The sequence below is a fragment of the Ascaphus truei genome, chromosome 9, assembly GCF_040206685.1.
Source record: "Ascaphus truei isolate aAscTru1 chromosome 9, aAscTru1.hap1, whole genome shotgun sequence".
In the NCBI taxonomy this organism is placed as follows: Eukaryota; Metazoa; Chordata; class Amphibia; order Anura; family Ascaphidae; genus Ascaphus; species Ascaphus truei.
Window position 1 is genome coordinate 25,205,145 of NC_134491.1, and position 24,361 is coordinate 25,229,505.

General features: G+C 45.2%; 1 protein-coding gene across 1 annotated transcript; it reads left to right on the forward strand.

Annotated features, from left to right (window-relative positions):
- Positions 1-78: 78 nt before the first annotated feature.
- Positions 79-23,160, forward strand: CYB5R1 (cytochrome b5 reductase 1). Its single transcript, XM_075613896.1, has 9 exons — positions 79-606; positions 7,251-7,397; positions 8,023-8,095; positions 9,341-9,447; positions 12,630-12,759; positions 15,855-15,938; positions 20,939-21,024; positions 21,197-21,296; positions 22,929-23,160. The coding sequence occupies exons 1-9, from the start codon at positions 592-594 to the stop codon at positions 23,099-23,101; spliced, it is 915 nt and encodes a 304-aa protein (XP_075470011.1). The 5' UTR covers positions 79-591; the 3' UTR covers positions 23,102-23,160.
- The last annotated feature ends 1,201 nt before the right edge of the window (positions 23,161-24,361 follow it).

Here is a 24,361-nt window from a genome sequence, read left to right on the forward strand (position 1 = left end):
CAGGACTACTGCTTTACAATGAGTATTCTCAGTACTTCTTTCTTTTCCTGCCCCTTTAACAGATACACAGATTCAAAGTGATAACATTTATAGACAGCAGCTGATACTTCCCAAGCTGCAGAGGAGGGGCTCTTGTACACACACTAACCTAATCCTTGCTGTGTACTGACATACATGCACACACACTCATACATGCACACACTCATACATGCACACACACTCATACATGCACACACACTCATACATGCACACACTGGCTGATCCTTGCTGTGTACTGACATACATGCACACACTCATACATGCACACACACTGGCTGATCCTTTCTGTGTACTGACATACATGCACACACTCATACATGCACACACACTGGCTGATCCTTGCTGTGTACTGACATACATGCACACACTCATACATGCACACACACTGGCTGATCCTTGCTGTGTACTGACACACACTGCCTGATATTTATCTTCTTTGTTCTAACACACCAACACAGAGACAAACATACAATGACCCTCTCTGTAATACCACATTAATAATACACACACAGTCTGATCTCCCCGTGCGTACCACACACAGGAGCTACAGTTATGGGGTATCTGCAGGTGAGTGCTTTGTCCTGTTCCAGTTTGAATATGTTTTAATTAGTGTCAATGCAGGTATTAGTAACAATTCATTTATCAGTTAGTATATCTATCCATTACACGGTATGAATTTGTGCCCTAATAGCTAATAAGTATATGTTCAAGTGAGCCTATAAATCTGTTTAATAATGTGTACCAACCAGAGTATTAATCCATGTATTAATCTGTGCATTAATAATTATGTTTGAGTATCTATAAATCTGTGTATTAATCACTGTTCTGTGATCCAATGTATGTCAGTGTATTTATCAATATGCATATATCAGTATATTTGCATAAATGTGTTACATGTTAGAGTTCTTAAAGCTGCAGTTCAGTCTTTTTTTATTTTTTTTATTTATTTTTTTACTTCAATAGTTTCACGTGGGCAATCTCTAATTACCTAAAGAACTGCATAGCTGCCGGTCAATTCGTTCTCGCTCTATTGATCAGCAAAGTTTGGCGACATCTTTAAATATGGGGAATGTAAATCGTTGCTATAGGAACAAGCATGCTTGTTAAAATAGAATACAAGAAAATTGGTCTTTCAAAGTTGTTTTTTTAAAAACAGAAAATACTAAAAAGTATTTTTTCTTACTACAGAACTGATTTATTAAAAAAAAAAACACATGCAGGATATTGCCTGAACTGCAGCTTTAATAGCTGTAGTCTTTACATTAGTTTCTGAGACACCAGAGGAAGACTTATGAGGTTAACAACGTTTTTTTTTTACATATATTCACTTTATTTCTTCAATGATATTCTTCCCTGTGCAATACTTAATATAAAAAAAGTGGGGGGGAGGAGTAAAAGTTATTAAGATCAATACGACAGAAGTTCAGAGCTCGCAGTAAAAGTGTCTGTCCCTTAATATTGATTGTGAAAAATGTGACTAGAACACATTATTATAGGCAGAGTTTTTACATTAAGGAGGTTATGTATCAAAGTGTCTGTGCTGCAAAAGTGCCCCAGACTTACTGTATAACAAGATGACATGTTTCCTATGGAAATGGCTCCTATTTCCTTTTACATTTCCTCCAGAGCTGGGAGATCTTGACTCCCCATATATTGTAGAGAACACGTACTGTATAATATTTCTGTTTTCTGAGGTCTATGTCATCGGTCCTCGATATAGAATGACTCATTGATTTAACACTGCCCTCAATAGAAGCCAGCTTTGTTAAAATGTAAGGTTATTAAAAATGGTATCGCTGTGATATATTTTGGAATAACCACTGTATTCACTAAGAACTATTTATTCATAAATCATTGCGATATGCAATTAATTTGCATACATTAAAAATGCTTTGTCTGTGGTAAATAACGCTTGCGATACTATGCACATCACATTAAAATCAATGCTAAATCAGCACTGGTTGTGCAATTCTGGAGGAGTGGGAGATATCACCCCTTTCTACCATAGGGTTATGTAATAGGTTTTCTAACAAATCCATATGGCAGATAAAGGTCTAAACCCTTTGATGTCCAAGACTAGCAATCCATTGCACATGAATGCCTTCAGGCACTAAAGGGGTTAACATACAATTTAAACACCCTACAAATAAAGGTTTACAAAAAACATAACATTCATACGTGCAGATATTGCTCACCACGTAGCAGTAATGGGTTTTCCATGACTAGTTGGCCACTTGGACTACTAAGAGGTTAATATATTAATAGGTTCTACCTTGTTAATATTATGTATTTGTATCACCTACTAGGTTAGCTAGTCTTATCTTGCTTATGTATATAGTGGCTATTATATACATAGGCAATACAGACCTTAACGCACGCCTGGGAAGTTGATAAAAATCAGCAATTTTTGGGGAGGTAGATGCATTTCATCAGATATTTGAGTTTTGTTTAATAGCATGTGAATTTGTCATTGACTATTAATTTGCATGCCCATTTGAATGTACCATATTCAAAATAATGCTGACATACCGCCATGGTACAGTATAATGTCTCTTACCTCTGCTTTATTGTTGCCAATTTGGCGTCGGTGAATAGGGTGATAAATAAAATGAGCGTCAAACACCAATTATGGCATTTTTTTTTTTTACTTTCTCAACCTTTAATGGATATACAGTATGCTGTAGAGTTTATTTCTGTGTGACGGAGGTAGTAACATAATGGGTCTTTATTTCAGTTTTGACCTGGGACTGAAGGGATGGAAAATAAACATCAGTTATGAGTATAATGATGTGAGGAAACTTGATAGCAGAGAACAAAAACTTCCACACAGGGCATCACGGCTAAAAGTAGCAGCAGAAAGATTTGAATGCCAGACACACTGGAATCGGAGACTGTGTGGCTCTCACGTGAAAACGGTGCCCTGTACATTACAGAGATGTACCAGGTCACAAACACCCGCAGGGCATGCAAGACAAAAAGAAGGAACAAAAAAAAGGACACAAAATAAGATCCTAAATGAAAAGATCAGTTCAATAAAGTAGCAAAACATTCAATATCCTACGTGTGTTTTTGTGTTAAATCAGTTCTGTAGTATTAGATAATACTTAGTTGGGTTCAACAAAGACCTTAAACTTTAGAAAGGCAGATTTTAATAAACTGAGGTCTAATCTACAAGTAATACATTGGGATGATGTTTTTGCAGGGAAAAATTTACAAGATAAATGGGCAGTCTTTAAAACATGGTTAGAAACGCACATTTATCAGTGTATACCCTTGGGTAATAAGTATAAAAGAAATAAGTCAAAACCAATGTGGCTAAATAAACAGGTAGGGGAGGAAATGGAAAAGAGGCAGGCGTTTAGATTCTTGTAGTCAGAAGGGACGGAGACATCGTATCAGAATAATAAGGAATGTAACAAAAATTGCAAAAGGGCAATCAAATTAGCAAAAATGGATAATGAAAAAAGGATTGCAATAGAAAGTAAGATCAACCCTAAAAAGTTCTTTAAGTACCTTAATAACAAAAAAAATTAATAGGACCCTTTCAGTGTGAGATGGGCAGGCAGATATTGGAGATAAGGAAAAAGCAGAGGTATTAAACAAAATCTTTGACTCTGTGTTTACCAGGGAAGAATCAATTGCAATAGTTGTACCTCAGGAGGAAGCCACAACCTCCATATTAACGAACCAGTGGTTAACTGAGGAAGATGTTCATAGGCGGCTTGATAACATTTAAGTAAAAAAGGCACCTGGCCCCGATGGCATACATCCAAGAGTTCTTAAGGAGTTAAGTTCAGCAATAGCCAAACCATTACATTTAATATTCAAGGACTCCATTTGCACAGGCTCAGTACCACAAGATTGGTGCAAAGCAGATGTGGTGGTTATATTTTAAAAGGGAGCTAGATCACAACCGGGAAATTACAGACCTGTAAGCCTGACTCCAATAGTGGAGAAACTACTTCAAGATTTAATACGGGATTATATTCAGGAATAGAAGAAAAAAGATCAGAGGCACTGCCGCTCCTAAGAAAATCGGAACTCACCTGCCAAAACGGAAAAAGCTATTTACTTAATAAATAATTTAATAAATAATTTAATAAATAGTTTTTAACGTTTTGGCTGGAGAGTTACGCTTTTCTTAGGAGCGGCAGTGCCTCTGATCTTTTTCCTTCTATTGGATCTCGCACGGATCGGAAAAGATGCCATTGAGGGATGCTGGATACTTTTCACGTTACTACATGGCCATGAGGAGAGGGGACGGGGAACCCTTGTGAGTATAATTGTATTATTACTCCACACCGGAAGCAATAGGATACGGGCTCATTGTGATACAGCAGCTGACTACCGTGGACAACACATCCTTGTATCAGTACCCAGTCAGGTAACTGCAGATCCACCCGGTCCTTTACCCTCTATTAACCTCACAATAGTGTCAATAACTCTATACCTTGCTCTGTTGCTTAATATTATTCTGGAATTAAATATACATTTTCCTCACTACATTCCTGATAGTTCACAGTTGGTTTATTTTGCTTAATATTCAGGAATACCTAATGGAAAACAAAATCATTAGTAATAGTCAGCATGGATTTATGAAGGATAGATCATGCCAAACTAACCTTATTTGTTTCTTTGAGGAGGTAAGTAGGAATTTAGACCAGGGTAATGCAGTTGATGTGGTCTACTTAGATTTTGCAAAAGCTTTTGATACGGTTCCACGCGAGGTTAGTGTACAAAATAAAGCAAATTGGACTCAGTAATAATATATGCACCTGGATTGAAAACTGGTTGAAGGATAGACAACAGAGGGTTGTCATAAATGGAACTTTTTCAGGTTGGGCTAAAGTCATGAGTGGAGTACCTCAGGGATCGGTACTGGGACCCCTGCTTTTTAACATGTTTATTAATGACCTTGAGGTTGGCATCGAGAGCAAAGTCCCCATCTTTGCTGATGATACTAAATTGTGTAAGGTAGTAGAATCAGAGCAGGATGTAATTTCTTTCCAGAAGGACTTGGAGAGACTGGAAACTTGGGCAGGTAAATGGCAGATGAGGTTTAATACAGATACATGTAAGGTAATGCATTTGGGAAGCAAGAATAAAAAGGCGACTTGCAAATTAAATGGGGATAAATTAGGGGAATCCTTGATGGAGAAGGATTTACGAGTGCTTGTAGACAGCATTTTCCCCCTTTTTTATTCTATAAATCTATACTATGCTCTTTATTGCCTCTTTGGTGTTTTTTAATACAAGTCATTGAATCAATTTAGAAGACGAGGTTGATTTCTATCCAAAGACTGCAGCTGCGGTGTGACTCGGGTGATTAAGTCCATTCTCACTTGTATGACTGTGTCATGTGGAACCTAACGCTGAGGACCGGGAGCAGGTGCATTCCCTAACCGGATCTGATCTATGTTCAACGGGCAGCGGGTCCTGGTGTCTTGATGTCAGCACACAGTCCTTCTGTGTGCTCAAGAGATCACTCTGCAGTTCAAGCAGGAGGTTCTTCTACATGTCTGATTAGCCAGGTGGAGACTGGTTAATTGTCTTTAGCTGTAATTAACCAGCACCCTACTGGATTCCTCAGCCCAATACAGGCTTTATATTGAAACCTAATTTAAACAGGGGTTAAGGCCCTGTTACACCAAGCAGTTGCCCCTACCTGTCAAGATGGATGCCTGGGTTACAGGCTAATTGACCATTTTATTGGGGCTAAAATGACCAACCTGTATTATATTGTGTGCCCCCTGAAACAGTTTATTCCCCATGCATATGTAGTGTAATGTAATCCGATGACTGCTTTGTGTGCTAGGCAGGTAGTTTACTTAGCCAGCCAGCACACAAAGGGATCTGGGCCTGCTATGTAAATGTGGACTGGGTTAAGTGGTTAGGACACTGGAGGAGTGGGGAGGGGTTTTTACTCGGGCCGAGGAAACAGTCACTCCAAAAGCAGAGCCATTGTTTGTCCCGGACTCTGAGGCACCTATCTCTGCAGGAGGCATCAGGCCGGCACTGGGACTGTTCCTGCGTCTTTGTCCCGTTGGCACGATTCCATTGGTTAGTTCAAATTTCCCACTCCCCTTAAGCCTGCCCATGTGGGCTGTCTGTTGGAGAGGAGTGTAGAAGTATAACCAGGGAGACATATATTGGGGAAAATAAACCTTGTCTTTTATTTAGCCCGCATCTTCAAACAATACAGCTTTAAGGAAGCATACAAATAAACAAATAAAACATGCCTATCCCTTTGCAAAGACTAACTCACACTTCCCTGTCCCTATTTGCAGAGCTGGGAGGCTAGGCCTCTTGAACACCTCTAACCCAAAAGTCCAAAGAGGTACCTGGTATCAGGGGGCTGTTTCTCACAGTCCAGGGTCTGGGTTGGTGTTCCAGGGGTGATTCCTCAGACAGGTTCCAGGGTCCGCTGCATCCTGGAATACAGGGTCTGGTTCCCTCGGATCTCTCTCTGGCAGCACCACTTCCTCAGTGCTAGAGAGATCCCCTGCTGTTAAAGCAGGAGGCTTTTGTACCTGACTGATAAGCCAGGTGGAGTCCACAGTTGCAATGTGACTCTTAGTATGTACAGAAGACGAAGTCACATGATATTATCATTTTTAATAAAGTCCTCAAATGAAAGCATACCCTGTGTGTCACCTCTCTTGAATGCACCAGTAATTATTTACAAACGTTTCGTTTTCTTTGAGGCTTGCAGATTTGTCTCTGGTTACCATTTTATGACCTTCTAAACAACACATATGTCACACTTAGTTGGCCATCCGTGATAGGCCTTCCCAATTAAGTCCTCTTTGAAAACCAGCACAGACCCAGGAAAAGTCTTGACCTGTTATAAACCCAATACTTTGTATTTTTAAACTCAAACTGTTGCCAAATTTAACCCCTGGATCATTAAATAAATATATCTCATGATATTATCATGACATAGAGCAACACATTCATTAGGTACAATGGTTATTATACAGAAGCGACGCCACAACGCTATTGGGCTATTAAGTGCAAACTCGTTTTTTAATCTTTTCATTGTACTGAATACATTTGTTGCACTATGTTGTGGGGTGTTCTGTTTGCACTTGTTGTATAGATCTACATACATACAGGTATTAGGAGGTATTTTAAAGTTTGTGTAATTGGGGTTTGGGTTCAGTTTTAGTGTGATCTAGGACATCATGTGATGTATTGCTTTGTGACTCCAGGTTAGGGGGGTGCTAGTCGCAGTGGGCATGGTGATGGTAACTGCATTTGGATTGACTATTGGAAGATACATAATCAACAAGAAGAGGAAATGTGTAACTCTGTTGGACCCAAGTGAGAAGTACCGTCTCCGGCTTATTGACAAAACAGTAAGTACAAGTACTGACAGCAGCACCCAAAATTACCCTCTGATCTTAACCCTTGCCCTGCAGCTGCAGCGGCAACTCCATGCTGCAAAGAGGGATTCCCACCTAGATGGAAAAAATATATAATTTTTACAAACCCTTTAACTTTCTTTTCTTTGTGATGACCCACATCACTGGGAAACAATTCAGGGTAATATCATTCACAGAAAAATTGATGTCATTTTTGTTGATTTTGTAATGAAGTATTTTAAACTTGGTTTTGACAAAAAGCACTTAAGTATTGCTGATTTTTTTTTGAGTATTGTAAGTCAAATGAATGTATATGCCAATTCTTACCATATCGAACCAAATATGTAATAATTCATTGACCTCTTCAAGTGAAAGTGAAACAATTGAAAAACAATGAGATATATATATATAGTTGGCTTTAAAATTGCTACATCATCTCCTTGGCCTGTGATGTTTTATGTTGTGTTTGTAGAGCCTGAGCCTGAAAAGTTATTAATTATATTGTAAATGATGGAATACAATATTTAGAGACGATGCTACATGGATTAAGGTTTCCTCTCTCATATAACCTTTTTTTCTGCATTCATTGTCAGTGACCTAAATTTAATTTGCATCTCAGGTTATAAACCACAACACTCGAAGATTTCGGTTTGCGCTTCCTTCTCTGCACCATGTCCTGGGGCTTCCGACCGGTGAGAATTAATGGGCATTCTTGGAAGTCTCTGAACTACAAAGCGAATCGCCAAACTCATACAGCCAGCATAATTTCTACTTCTGGTTCAACCTTTTTCTATAAATGTGAATGGAAAATATTTTTTTAGCCCATACAATGTACCTGACTATTCTCATTTTTTATTTATTTACCTAATATTACAAGCAGCCTCTCCCTTTTTGTGTCAGTGAAATTACACACAGCCTGTGTGTGTATTATTTTGGCTATAACAAGTTAGGCTTCATGTTTGGCTGTGATATTACAAGCAGTGTGTGTGGTGTGTGTGATATTACAATAAGGTGACCAGATTTCAAAAAGTAAAAACCGGGATACAACAACAAACAAATTACATAACTTAAAAAGAAATATTATAGTTGTATTTGTCTAATAGTATCCCTATTTATGCTGTATTATTTTATTTCTCTCCCTCTCCTCTCCCCCACCAAACATCCCCATTTGATTCTCCATCCCCTCTCCCCCAAACTCCCCCCCCCTCTCCCTTCAATCTCCCCCTCTCTTCCTCCACTACCCAGCCTCTTTCTCCTTCTCCCCAACATCCCTCTCTCTCCTTCCCCCCATCCTCCCTCTCCTTCCCCATCCTCTCTCTCCTCCCCCCATCCTCTCTCCTCCCCCCCATCCTCTCTCTCTCCTCCCCCCATTCTCTCTCCTCCCCCCCATCCGCTCTCTCCTCCCCCATCCTCTCTCCTCATCCTCTCTCCTCCTTGTCCACCCTCTCTCCTCCTTCTCCATCCTCTCTCTCCTCCCCCCATCCTCTGTCTCCTTCCCCCCCCCTCATTCTCAGTTTGTGCAGTTTGTAATTTCATTTGTTTTCTAAATATTTTTTAATGTGTCCCGGTTTTAACATTTGAAAATCTGGTCACCCTAACACTTACACACACACACACACACACACACACACACACACACACACACACACACACACACACACACACACACTCCTTTACCTTATCATTAACACAGTGCACAGAAGCAAGGGAGAGGAGGAGCTGCATGTACGACCGACGATACATCAAGCTGCAGTTGCTCCTCTGTCTGCGCAAAGCTGTGTGTGATATTACAAGCATCGTGTGTGTGTGATATTACAAGCACCCTTGCGGAGTGTGTGTGCGCGTGTGTGTGTGATATTACAAGCACCCTTGCGGAGTGTGTGTGCGCGTGTGTGTGAGATATTACAAGAATTCTCTCTCTCCCTTTCTGTCACCAGGCAAACATGTGTACCTTGCAGCTAGAATCAATGGGAATCTTGTGGTCCGACCTTATACTCCGGTGACAAGTGATGATGATCGGGGATATGTAGATCTTGTGGTTAAGGTAACCTATATCTGCACTGCCTCACAGTCTGTAATACTCTAAATAAGTCCTTCCCTAGAAATTTTCTGTTTATATGGAGCAATATGTGAAGTTACAGGGAGTACTTATCTATATGTATATAATCGAAAATCTTGTTTGAGAGTGTCTGGAGACCATTTGATTGGTCCGTCGGTCCGCCCGCCCTCCCACGGCTCTCATTGGCCAGTGTCTTCCCCCCCCCTGTGTCCCGCCCCCCCACGGCTCTCATTGGCCCCCCAGAACACGCGCTCTCCTGCTCTCTCCTCCCACAGGCCGCTCCCTTCCCGGGCTTTCACATCCCCCCGACTCTCACCCTCCCCACGGCCCTCACCCTCCCCACGGCCCTCACCCTCCCCACGGCTCTCACCTCCGATAGGCCACTCCCTCCCCCCGGCTCTCAACCTTCCCCGGCGCTCTCCTCCCTTACCTGGCGCTCTCCTCCCTCACCCGGCGCTCTCCTCCCTCACCCGGCGCTCTCCTCCCTCACCCGGCGCTCTCCTCCCTCACCCGGCGCTCTCCTCCCTCACCCGGCGCTCTCCTCCCTCACCCGGCGCTCTCCTCCCCAACACACCGCTCTCCTCCCCAACACACCGCTCTCCTCCCCAACACACCGCTCTCCTCCCTCACACACCGCTCTCCTCCCTCACACACCGCTCTCCTCCCTCACACACCGCTCTCCTCCCTCACACACCGCTCTCCTCCCTCACACACCGCTCTCCTCCCTCACACACCGCTCTCCTCCCTCACACACCGCTCTCCTCCCTCACACACCGCTCTCCTCCCTCACACACCGCTCTCCTCCCTCACACACCGCTCTCCTCCCTCACACACCGCTCTCCTCCCTCACACACCGCTCTCCTCCCTCACACACCGCTCCCTTCCCGGCGCTCTCCTCCCTCACACACCGCTCTCCTCCCTCACACACCGCTCTCCTCCCTCACACACCACTCTCCTCCCTCACACACCGCTCCCTTCCCCGGCGCTCTCCTCCCTCACACGGTGCTCTCCTCCCTCACACACCGCTCTCCTCCCTCACACACCGCTCCCTTCCCCGGCGCTCTCACCCTCACCCGGCACTCTCACCCTTCCCCAGTTTCCCCCACCCCCCACACACAGAGCACGCTCTCTGCGGCTCTCCCCTCACATAGGCCGCTCCCCCAGCTCCCCATCCCCGAGAGCGCTCCTCCGGCTCTCTCAGCCTCTCCCATGAAAGGCGCAGCACCTCCTCACCGGAGCGTCTCAGCCTCGCCGGGGGTCACGGACACCGCTGAGGAGCCCGAGGTGGAGGAGGAGCGCGGCCGGTACCCGGAGGAAGAGGAGGAGCGCGGCCGGGTGCAAGGTGAGTAAACGCAGGGGAATGGGTTATTTAACGCGTCCCTGACTCCCCCTGCCCTTTGCCCCCTGCCCTCCCTCCCCCTGCCCTCCCCCTGCCCTTTGCCTCTGCCCTCCCCCTGCCCTTTGCCCCCTGCCCTCTCTCCCCCTGCCCTTTGCCCCCTGCCCTCTCTCCCCCTGCCCTTTGCCCCCTGTCCTCCCTCCCCCTGCCCTTTGCCCCTGCCCTCCCTCCTCCTGCCCTTTGCCCCCTGACTTTCCTCCCCCTGCCCTTTGCCCCTGCCCTCCCTCCCCCTGCCCTTTGCCCCTGCCCTCCCTCCTCCTGCCCTTTGCCCCCTGACTTCCCTCCCCCTGCCCTTTGCCCCTGCCCTTTGCCCTCCCTGCCCTTTGCCACCCGTCCCTCCCTGCCCTTTGCCACCCCCGTCCCTCCCTGCCCTTTGCGCCCCCGCCCCTCCCTGCCCTTTGCCGCCCTCTTGCCCCCTCTGCCCTTTGCCCCCCGCCCCTCCCTGCCCTTTGCCCCCCGCCCCTCCCTGCCCTTTGACCGCCCCGCCCTTTGCCCTCCCTTCGCCTTCCCTTTGTCCCCCTTCCCTTTGCCCCCCTCTTCCCTGCCCTTTGCCCTCCCTGCCATTTGCCCTCCCTGCCCTCTGCCCTCCCTTTGCCCCCCCACACTTTGCCCCCCCCACCCTTTGCCCCCCCGCCCTTCTACGCCCCACACCCCTTGGCCCCCGCCCTTCTACGCCCCTTGGCCCCCCCTGCCCTTCTACACCCCTTGGCCCCCCCCGCCCTTCTACGCCCCTTGACCCCCCCGCCCTTCTACGCCCCTTGGCCCCCCCCCCCGCCCTTCTACGCTCCTTGGCCCCCCCCGCCCTTCTACGCCCCTTGGCAGTCCCGCCCTTCCACTCCCCCCCCCCCAACCCTGCCACTCCCCCCCCCAACCCTGCCCTTTGCCCCCCTACCCTTTGCCCCCCTTCCCTGCCCTTTGCCTGCCCAGCCCTTTGCCCTCCCAGCCCTTTGCCCTCCATGCCCTTTGCCTGCCCTCCCTGCCCTTTGCCTGCCCTCCTTGCCCCTTGCCCCCCCCCCCCAGCCCTTCCACGCCCCTTGGCCCCCTGCACTTCTATGCCCCTTGGCCCCCCCCCGCCCTTCCACGCCCCTTGGCCCCCCCCACCCTTCCACGCCCCTTGGCCCCCCGCCCTTCTACGCCCCTTGGCCCCCCCGCCCTTCCATGCCCCTTGGCCCCCAGCCCTTCTATGCCCCTTGCCCCCCCCCACCCTTCCACGCCCCTTCCCCCCCCCCCCGCCCTTCCACTCCATGCCCCCTGCCCTTCCACGCCAGGGCAACGCCGGGTATATCAGCTAGTATGGTTATATGGAGCAATAGGTGAAGTTACAGGGAGTACTTATATGGTTATATGGAGCAATATGTGAAGTTACAGGGAGTACTTATATGGTTATTTGGAGCCATAGGTGAAGTTACAGGTAGCAGTTATATGGACCAACAGATGAAATTACAGTGAGCAGTAGGTTATTAACAAGTTACTTTATGCATTTTGTATCATGGTTTGCATAATTTCTACATCTGGCTGCCATTTTTCTTTGAGTTGGTTGCAATCCTTGCACGTCTAAGAAACGTTTAAATGTTATTTTTAAACTTTAAGGTGTGCCAACCCTGAACTTCTTTCTAACAATTGTTGTGAATAATACTTTTCAGATGCTGTACATTGTCATTTACTGACATACACCATGGTGCTTAACCAGACACTTACACCTCTGTTCTGGATCATTATAATTCTCCATGTGAAAACTAAATGATAAATAAGAATAATGCTTGTTTTAAAGATCTACTTCAGAGGTCAACATCTAAGATTCCCAGAGGGGGGGAAGATGTCCCAGTACCTGGAGAGTCTCTCTGTGGGGGACGTTATTGAATTCCAAGGACCCCGGGGGCTCCTTGTGTATGAAGGCAAAGGTAACAAGAACATATTGAGTCTTGTCATATTAAAGACCCATTCTTGCAGACTGTGGGTGGAATAGTTTAACATGGCTTTGCCCGGTGCTACAATTGCTTAATACACAGATGCCACCATCTGTCAGGGGGATTGGGTCACATCTCATTGGCTGCCTTTGTGTTTACAAGCTGTTTATATGCAGTCAGTTTTATGTTTACCTCTCATGTGGATACCTTTACCTACTATCCAAATCTCACCAGAGCCTCCCACAAACACAGCACCCCCCCCCCCCCCCCCTTAGTGCTGGAGCCTGCAACCTTTCAAGGAAGAGACATTTTCAAAAAAAAAATCTTTGTCCAAAATATTCAGAGAGCCGCAGCACACGCATGAATATTACACAAACACATACATATACTGTACACACACTAATAGGTATATACTGTATGTAACACCCTCTGGCCCCCCTAAGGTAGATCTGTAGTTATATGGCATGTTGTGGTGCTGGGTAGCTCACCTGTGGTCTTCCAGGAGGCCTGAGTCTCTGCAGGTGGTAGAGGGAGCAGCAACAGGAAGGCTTTTGGGTTCATTGGTACAGCGCCTCCATCCTGCAGGGCTCTGCCAGAGGCAGGGAGTATTCCCTACAGGAACCCCCACTCAGGCAAGGGAACACTTCACCATTTATTGGTAGGCCAGTCCTGATCCTTCCTTCTCATGCAAGAGAGGTACTTTACACACAGCATACATGGAACACTTCCCTCGCAGCTTGCATGGTGATTCTCCCTGACAAGGTCCCCCAGAGGCTTGAGGCCCCTGAGGCTAGTCTCAACCCCCTTAGCCCCTGATGGGGCAAGGTAGAAATATTGCCAAACTCCCTAAGGAGAAGGCTACACTGGAACACACTAAATTTGGCCTGGAGCCATCTTTTATACCAGGGGAAGGTCCCACACCTAAGCCCCCGTAAAATGGGCAGCACTCCTCCAGTGAGCCCACCCCCCCCTTGGCACATGCTCCAATGGCTTCCAGACTGCACCTGGAAACCGTTACAAATTAACTCCTGACTTAGGCTTCGCTTATAGTGCCGTCACCGGCGACAGCGACGCAACGGTGACGTCACACTACGGTTGCCTGAAAAATCAAATTGACTTGACTTCCAGTGACCGCGACCAATCCGTTGCACCGTCACGTCACGCTTACTATAAGCGCACGTGATGGCTTCAATACATTTGTTTTTAAGCGACGTCGCTGTTGCTGGCACTATAAGTGCAGCCTAAAGGAACTCGCATGCTGGCCCATGTGAGAGGGATTTAACCTACTGCCTGCACCTTACCAGGACTTACAATGCTAGGGCCAGGAAACACATAGCCAGGGGCACTAGGCTACATGTATAAGCATTAACATACGACAAACTGACTTTAATCAGAATTACGGAAAATAAAAATATGTGGGGGAATAAAATGCATCTCACAATAAGTCCCTTTATTTAGTTTTTCTCATTGTTTTTCCGTGCAAAACAGTTTAACATTTTCAAATACATAATACATACGTACACATAGACTACCCCCCTCAAATACACACACACTACCCCCCCAAAACACACACACACACACACACACACACACACACACTACCCTCCCAAATACACACTAATACCCATCAAATACACACTCTCACACACACACACACACACACACACTACTACCACCCAAATACACACACACTAACCTCCAAATACACTCACACACACACACACACACACACAACTACCACCCAAATACACACACACACTAACCCCCAAAATACGCACATCCTACCCCCCCATACTAACACACTACCCCCCCCCCCAAATACACACACTAATACCCCCAAATACATACATACACACACACACAAACACACACACACACACACACACTACTACCACCCAAATACTCACACACACACTGTCATGTTCTAAGCCTGCAGTACCCATACTTGTCCACCTGGATTGCTGCTGCTCTGCTAGCCTTCTCAAGGAACTTTCCAGACCCTGTAACCTGACACCTCTGCACCTGTGCTCCACTCTCAGCCTGCCTATATAAACTTCCCCTTCCTGTCTGTCAGTGCCTGTTTATACTGGTTCCTCAGCTCCTGCTAGGTTCTTGTGTTTACTGCTGTTGCTATTGCTATTATCCTGTTCCAGTCACTTCATTGCCGACCTCTGCTTGTGACCCTGACCATGCTATCTGCCGCCTGTCTCCGACCTCCGCTTGTGACCCCGACCACACTATCTGCCGCCTGCTTCCGACCTCTGCTTGTGACCCTGACCACGCTATCTGCCGCCTGCCTCCGGCCTCTGCTTGTGACACCGACCACGTTCCTGCCACTGGGATCCACTCCAGCCAAAGATCATCCCTTGACACACACACACACAAACTAACCCCCAAATACACACACTAACCCCCAAAATACACACACTACTCCCCCCAAATACACATACATCCTACCCCCCCAAATACACACACTACCCCCCCCAAATATACATACATACATACATACACACTTACATTGGGCTGCCTCTCTCCTCACTGTCCTGGGTTGTCGCTCCCCAGCTGCTGTCTCTCTCCCTCACTGTGCTGCTTCTGGCTGCGGGAGGAGTGGGGGGTGGTCCGGCCGGCACAGGTCGGGCCTCTTGTTGCTTCCCGGCATCTCCTCAGCTGCTGGCATGCCTCCTACACTGTCCCACATCGGGCCTTTCTGAGACATCGGCGCGCCGGAAGTGGCGGCGCACACTGTCATGAGAGGCCCGGTGTGGGACAGTGCAGGAGGCATGCCAACAGCTGAGGAGACGCCGGATGGCAACAAGAGGCCCAACCAGCGCCGGCCAGCCCCCTCTGCAGCCAAGAGTAGAGATGCATGTGACTCAGGAGCCGCAGGTTGCCGACCCCTTACCTTAGTGTGGCTAAGAAGAAATTCAAGCAAAGCAGAATGGAGCCCTCTCATTGGTTAATATCACATGAATAGAGCCTTCTCATTGGTTAATGTCACATAAATACAGATTTCTCATTGGATAATTCAGTGCCATAAGAGGTGTCATGTGACATTGTGATGCTTTCAAAGCTCTCAATTTTATTCTCAGGTCAATTTGCTATTCAGCCTAATAGGAAGTCTGTGCCTGAGAGGAAGATTGCCCGTCAGGTTGGGATGATCGCGGGAGGGACAGGTATGAAGACTGTACACAAAATACAGAGGAGGCTTTGTACTAATTCCAAAGTATAACAATGTAACATACTGTAGGTTGAACTCGATGGATATTTGTCATTTTTCAACTTCATTTGAACTCAATGGACACGTGCCTTTTTTCAACCTCATCTACAGTACTATGTAACTATGTAACCGTCCCCACAATGATTCAGTATCTCTCCTCTACAGATATAATACATTTCTGATACATTTCATGGATGGTAACACCAGCTAATTTGTGCATAAATGGAGAATATTAAAGCAGCAATACTACATTCCCTCTTTTTTTCCCCTTCTTATTTTATATGTAAAGCACGTGACAATGTATAATTCTACATTCTTACCTAAGCTGGCAATCGTTTTGTGCTGCTGTTATAAATCTGTCAAAATCCTCATTGTGTGCCTAATGAAGTGGCAGCCTTCTAACTTTGTGCTGTAGTTGGTGAAATGCTGCAGCTGATATGTAATATTATATTATTAAATGTAACATTATTTGTTACAGGTTTCAGAGCAATAGACAGTCTGCTCTTTGGAACACAGTAACAGATCTGTTTGTGAAACTTTGTAGCCAAAGGGCAGAGTTCAAAAAGGTGTGTGAGAGAGCCTGTTTCAAAAGAGGACGTGGATATGACTTTCTAAATGATCGCTGTATAGCATTTTTCACATTTTCAGACCCCCTCACACACACACACACACCAGACTTTAGCTGATCCTCCTTGCAGTTCCCACCAGACTCCTGTTAACTCCCGGCCTCCCACACAACTCCGTCCACCCCTTATTATGCATATCTTTATTTGTAGAGCGCCATCCATGTGCACGGCTCTTCACAGCAGTACTAGTTGCAACACAGTTATATCATATGTAATACATAATGGGAATAAGCTCTTCAAACATAAAGGTAAACATTAGGAAAAGGAGTCCCTGCCTTGATGACCTTACAATTTAAGGCCCAAATCCAGAGCGGTTTGTTACCTCCATGCTAATAATAATAATTCTCAAAATCATCAGCAAAGTCTGGAGGTGTAGTGGAGAGAGTAAAGAAGCTTTCAGGTGGAAGTATGAGGGAGTTAATAGATAATGACAGCCACCTGGAGAGAAAGAGAAGAGCTGGACAGTATAAGCATCAAGGGAAGGAAGGGAGTCGGAGGGAAGTGTGTGTGAGAGAGCAGCCATTGTAAAGAAAGCACCTTCCAGTATATTCAGACAGAGAAGAAATGGCCACGAACAGAAATACATTTGTAAGAAAGTAAATAGTCATTACAAAGAAAGAGAGAAGGGAAGGAAGTATGAGGTTAGCGAGGGTAGGATCAGGTGGAAATTAGTCTAGTCCAGCATTGGGAGAGAGATATCCCCGGAAGCAATTAGGAGAAGTATGGAAAGGAAGAGGAGATGTACAGTAAGCAGGATGTTTAGGTCTGTATTTTTAGCACAGGGTGTATTGCTGGGTTATAAGAGGGCACGGTTAGGAAAGGAGTTCAAGTGAACAGAGTAATTGAGAAGAAAGGAGAGACGTGGATATATAAATTAAGTTACAAGAAGTTAAAATAGTACAATTAGGACAATTAGGACAGAAGTGTGGTAAGAGCAAACAAAGAATAGCAGAGAAGGCATGGTCAGGTAGTAATGCATGGTTCGTTTTAACGGGGAGTGAGAGCTAGCCAGTGTATAGAGGTAAAGATAAGGGTAAAGAGCAGGATGTGAGGGCTTAAAACAGTAAGCTAAAAATCATGGTGTTCTTGAAAGTTGATTGGCTCAAGTGCAGGAAAGAAAGTGTTAGATAGCAGATGTCTTGTTTAACGCTGTCCAATTTACGTTCAACTTCAGTTTAACGTCATGCTACCTATAAATAGGTTTCTTACACACAGGCATTCACATGCCTTGCATTGCTGTTACCAGGGATATACACAATATATAGGCTGTCATGTACGGCCCACCTGAGAGCACGCGACCTGCATACGGGACAAGGGTTAATACTCACGCTCGCAAGCGCTCCCACTTTTCACCTCCGCAGAAGTCCCTCAAATGGACAATATCTCCTCTAAAGGACAATACACAATTGGCAAGCTGCCCCACTTTTCACCTTCGCAAAGGTCCCTCAAATGAGTTAACATATCCCCTAAATCTGTCCCAATATACCACCGTCACGAACAGCAAACAAGTGGGCACATGACTTAGATATGCAACCAGGGTTAATACACACATCTCCTCTAGCCAACTCACTTTTCTCCTCTGCAAAGGTACCTCCAATGAGTTCATATTAAGCCCTTACTCAATTGCAATGATATCTATACACTTCCACCACCTGTGAAAGTTATACAAACAAAAGTTGTCAAATTAATATTTGTGAGGGTCCCTGTTTATTATAGAAAACACTATGCACATTAACACATTAAAATCAGTTGTAGCAAAATGTGTCCGAAAATGTAAATACTCTCTCCAGAGCGTGTAACAGTTCATTCAGAGCCCAAAGCATCACTTATTAAATGTTTTAATATATCTAAACATACAGTGCTTAGATTACAGAAAAAGGATTACAAGCACATACAACTAAAAATAAATGCAGAACAGTTTAGCAAATTAAAAAGGATATAACATAAAAGAAAAGCTATAAATCCCAGTCACGGGAAACCAGGAACTTTTAACACCTTTTATATTTGTACCGGGATCATGCATTAGGCAGAACAAGGTAGTACAAACAAAATGTAGTTTATTTCTGTAAGCCCACGTACAACAAGAAGAATGACACAATATACAGGTAAATGTACACTTCCTGTGGATCTGGAGGGGGAGAAATCTAGGCTTTCCTAGGTGCCGGGCCACTTAGCACCCCTTCACCTCTCATCATCCCGTCTCCTCTTGGAACTACGGACTCTATGCAAACTTGCTGACACCTTAAGCAGATGCCCTGTCTGACTGCATAGAGCCTTATAATAAATGTATAAAACACAGAAAACATATTTTAATACGTGGGGGACTTTGGGGAGACTCGTGACTATAAGGGAAATAGGACTGAGATATTGGGGCTCAAAAACCAGGAGTCGGGGGGATACTGGGCAGCCCTGGTTTACTTCCACCCACGTACCGGCAAATCATGCCTGCTCGCCAGGTAGAATTAAGGTACTACTGGTAGCTCCAGTCCCCGAACTCCTGCAAACAAAATAATTGTATTCTTACCCAAATATCCCCCCTAAAACTTAGACACAGAACGTTTCATGAGTCTGGGAAAAATGGAACATGGAAAGTGGAAAAGCAGGGGTCACTAACTTTTCATGCAATGATACCTGGCCCCTGGCTTATAGTGCTAGGTTGCTGCCAGGGACCCAAGGGTAACCAGAGGGCTTAACCTTTATTATATAGCCTGGCTACCATCGTCCGTCACAATCACCATGTGTCATATGTTTTTCCCCAGACAGGTCACTGGTGTAGGAGATGAGATTCACTTGTTTGGTTCAAACGCAACTCTGTTGCAATCTGATTTTTCATATTTTTTTGTTCTCGTATGTAGTATTTTTTCCCATTGGAACAACGTAAATCCAGCCCTTCTCGTAAACTAGTGGTGAGATTGACAGTTTTATGACAGAGTAAAACACCTTCTACCAAATGACGTTTAAGTAAACCTTTCAATATCTAAATGCATTCATAACTTTGCTTAACTTATACTTGCACACACGTGAGTCACATCAATAGATTCAGGCACTCATGGTGGATGCAAAGAGACTGAACGTGACCTTCTTAATCCTAAATTTAAGCGACAAATTAATATCTGTCCCTTATTATCTCTTAAACATACAGTGTGCCCCTTGGTGACACGATTACAGATTTGTAACTCTTATGCAGAGGAGATGACATCACATGATATTTTCATTTTTAATAAAGTCCTTCAATGAGGGCCTAACCGGTGGGTCATCTTTCTCTGGAATGTACCAGCAATCACTCACAAACATTTAGCTTTCTTTGAAGCCACCAGACCAGCATCTGCTCAATGTCCACAACCCCGCTAAACCCAGATGTGTCACTTTTAGTGGGCTATCCATGACAGGCCCCCCCCAATTAAGTTCGGTTTGAAGTGCAGCACCCACCCATGACAAGCCTGGGCCTGTCACAACCCAATATATGGCATTTTTAAACCCAAGTTGTACATTTTTAACCCCTAAAGCACCTTATGGATTAAAATACATAATATCTCATGACATTATCATGACATAGGCATAGTCTTGGTTTGATCCCACCCACAAGAAGCTAAACACAGCTGATTAACACACAAGATATAAAACACTAATTGAAACAGGGAGCAGGTAATTGAGAATAGAAAAAACTTTCCATAGGGTTAAGTAGCAGTGGAGATAGAATTGAACATACAGCTCACTTGTACACAGGGCATTGCCACCCATCCCATCCCCTTTCTGATGCAAGAACAAGCCCAACATTGCCTTCTGAAATGCAGAACAGTCAAACTTACACAGGTGTAAACATGTTTGACCCTCTGTGCGGCATGTGATATTGAGTTTGGCACTCCAGTGATGCCTTATTTGCCAGTGTCACTCCACAAAAATCCAGAGGGAGCAGGATCACCCCAAAAAAGAGAAAATAATATAGTGTACACTTATATATTAATTAATGAAATGAAGCTAGAATCTTGGCTCATATGTCTGCCCACTTAAAAGAACGTTGGTAATAATACATCTCTTCCAAACAGTGGCTCATATGTGTCTTCTTTATGTAGTTGATACTTGTGTTTCCCAGGGGTAAATAAATATACAGCCTTCTCCAATATTACGATGTGTGTTATTTGCCAGTGTATCAGATTCGTGGCCATGGAAGATTTTCTCTTCTGCTACTGATGTCAGGCGAGAAATTAGGTCATGTGATCACTACACAATCGAACACGGAACCAGAATGTCCTCTACCGACTCACATGGGCCACATGTTCCATAACTGGTGCTAACTGAACCAGCCTTGGCATCTTACATGTTCCCACAGGTCTGACACCCATGCTGCAGTTAATTCGAGCCATATTAAAAGACCCTGAAGATGAGACAGAGTGCTTTCTACTGTTTGCCAACCAGGTGAGCCATGTCCCTCAAATATTCTCATCTTTTGTTTCTTGCCTCTTTCAACCATTCACCGCCTTATTCTGTCATTCTCTTTTTCTCACTCTTTGCTTTTCTGTTTCTCCTATCTGTTGTTATCTCCATCCTCTTTATCTCCTAAATCCCTCTTTATTTCCTCCCTCCTCAGTCAGAAAAGGATATTCTTTTGCGTGATGACCTCCAGGAGTTGCAGGCCAGGCACCCTGAGCGCTTCAAGCTGTGGTTTGCTGTGGATAATGCGCCAGAGGGTATGAAAATTAAATTATTAAAAGCGGACGAGCCCCCAAATTGTAGATGTTTTCAATCTCTCATCCTTGAGACGTTGACTTGTCCCTGAGCTTTATGAAGTGCCAGCTTTCTCATCTTCATCTCAGAATGAAATGTATAGAGGTGACAGTCAGGCTGCGGTCCCAGTAACTGCCACAGCGCACGGCGCGGCGTGCGCTGTGCGTGTAAGCAGCGCTCCTCAATGGGGAAGGGCCCAGTAATCACCTTCACGCTGAAGGTGCAGCCGCGCCGTACTGCAAGGTTTTTTAAACTCAATGAAATTGAGTTCAAACCTTGCAAATCCCCGACCATGCCCCCTCCCGTCGCAAGCTCCCTCTTCTCCTGTAGACCGCAGACCGCGGTTAGTGCTGTGCACGCGCCGCCCCCCCCCCCCGCCGGGCGCGCGTGTCACAGACATTACTGGGACCGCAGCCTTACAGAACACTGTGTCCATCCTACTGTCGCTGAATTAATATGGCAATCTTAAACTCATTTAAACTGGGGTATTAATTACATATGGAAGATGAGGGTGTTTGGGGCTGGATACTGTGCCTGTTTAAATGGGGCAATAGGAGTTATAGTGAGCAATAAAGATAGTTATAGGGCAGAGTTAAATGGAGCAATTGGAGGACTATAGGAAGCAGTGATTCAGAGAAGTTGGATGAATTATTGCAGTGGTGAAAGTAGATTTGTATTCTTGCAGGTTTAAAACACCGGAGGTGGGGTGTCGCGGGGTACTCTCTTCTTTCTCTTCCCCCATGTTACACTCCTCCCACCCCCCCCTCCATTTCGCTCTCTTCTCTACACTTATTACACGCATGTTGTCAGTGCCGCGAGCACTTGCGGCTCCAGTGCAGTCCGATGGCTGCGGCCCCAAAAAACAGTTAGGATTAACACTGTGGGGGGATCCCAGCTTCTGGATGGGACTCCCACAGCATTAATATTCTGACCAAAACTAAAAAAAAACTAACTTGCCTCTCCCTCCGTCTCGTCTCCCTGCCTCCCCAGTAGAAGCCGGCTGGTCAGTTACGTGGATGCCTTAATATGGATATGCCCATAATAAGGCATCCTACGTCACAGACCAGAGACGACTTCTGCTGAGGAGACACGTAGATACGCAGAGAGGCAGGGATTGAGACAGAGAGAGGCAGGTTGGTGTTCTTTAGTTAAAATCCCAAATAATTCATACCGGACCCCTGTACCGACACTTCTTGTTTTACCGGTATTGCGTACCAGAATGTACCGGTCTACTTTCACCCCTGGTTATATGGAGCCATAGGAGGAGCGGTTACATGAAGCAATAGGAGTTATAGGGGAAAGGTCTAGGAAGCGATAGTCGGAGTTATGGGGAGAGATTATATGGAGCAATAGGGTGAGTTATATGAGCAAAAGGTGCAACAGGTATATGGAGTGATAAGGGAGCTATACAGTATGCAAGAGTTATACGGAACAGTTACATTGAGCGATAGGAGGAGTTATAGAGAGAGGTCATATGAAGCAATAGAAGGGTTAATATAGAACAATAATATAAATTATTTGGAGCAGGTGGGAAATACAGGCTGCCTGCATACTTCTGATTACTGACTCTGCTTTGTCTCTTTGTCGGTGCTGAGGTTGGGAGTACAGTGAAGGCTTTATTGACTCCGAGATGATCCAAGCTCACCTCCCGTCACCAGCGGAGGATGTTATCGTTTTCCTCTGCGGTCCTCCAGCTATGATCCAATCGGCCTGTAATCCCAGCCTGGACTTGTTAGGGTATCCAGAAAACATGCGCTTTGTATATTAACCAAACTAAACAAACTGGTGTTCGTGGCGCAAAATGAATGTGAATATAACAGTGCAATAAGCCCAGTGAATATAAATAGACACTGATATCACTTATACTGCAACTCCATGCAACATGATCCTCCGAAGTGGTTCCTCCTTGAAAAACCTCATGTAGAAAAGAAAGCAGAGATGCATGCAATATGGTGCATTAACATTTTACTTTCACTGACAAACACTCCAGACTCCGCTCCAGACTCAAATGCCAAGAGCATTTTGGACTGCAGAGGCCACCATGCCCACTCCACGAGGAACCAGGCGGCTGATGCGTGACTGTTGCAAGACAACCTGGGACGCGAGTGAGAGACGCAGAAAGGGGAAGCCGTGCACGCGGGTACGCACACAGAAAGGAGGCGAGTCTGAAGCTGAGTCTGGAGAAGGGTTGCAGTGCAACCAAAGTCACTCTCTGCTTTTGGCCAGCTGGGAAAGTGTGAGTTGTCCTTTTCCCCCCCGGTGTTGTTTGTCAATGAAAGTAAAATGTTAATGCACCATATTGAATGCATCTCTGCTTTCTTTTCTACATGAGGTTTTTCAAGGAGGAACCACTTCGGAGGATCATGTTCCATGGAGTTGCAGTATAAGTGATATTAGTGTTTATTTGTATTCACTGGGTTTATTGCACTGTTATATTCACATTCATTTTGCGCCACGAACAGCAGTTTTGTTTAGTTTAGTGCGTTTTGCGGTCTGGGTTACCGCAGGTGTTTAGGCTGCATCTTGAGTTAGCTCACAAAATATCAATTGTATTTGTTTGCACCTTATTTTGTTCACTTTAAAGCTGCAGTTCAGGCAATATCCTGCATGTGTTTTTTTTTAAATAAATCAGTTCTGTAGTAAGAAAAAATACTTTTAGCATTTTCTGTTTTTTAAAAAAACAACTTTGAAAGACCAATTTTTTTTGTATTCTATTTTAACAGCCATTTGCTAAGGCACTGCCCCTTCATGTCCTGTCACAAGCCCTGGCACACCCCTTTGTCAGCCCTGCCCTCCCTCTAGCACTTGTCAGTGCAGGAGCGCTCATGAATATTCATGAGCTTCCACTGAGAGACAGAAGCAGAAGAAAAACATATGCCAGCTCTAATTATGTCACCAAATTTCGACCTATCAATACATGGAGAACGAATTGACCGGCAGCTATACAGTTCTTTAGCTAATTAGAGATTGCCCACATGAAACTATTGAAGTAAAAAAATAAATTTAAAAAAAAAAGAAAAAAAGACTG

Excerpts from the sequence above, each read along its gene's own strand:
- CYB5R1 (XM_075613896.1), top strand. Across the intron at positions 12,760-15,854 it reads CCTTGTGTATGAAGGCAAAG|GTCAATTTGCTATTCAGCCT; the intron begins GTAACAAGAACA and ends TTTTATTCTCAG. Across the intron at positions 21,025-21,196 it reads TTCTACTGTTTGCCAACCAG|TCAGAAAAGGATATTCTTTT; the intron begins GTGAGCCATGTC and ends CTCCCTCCTCAG.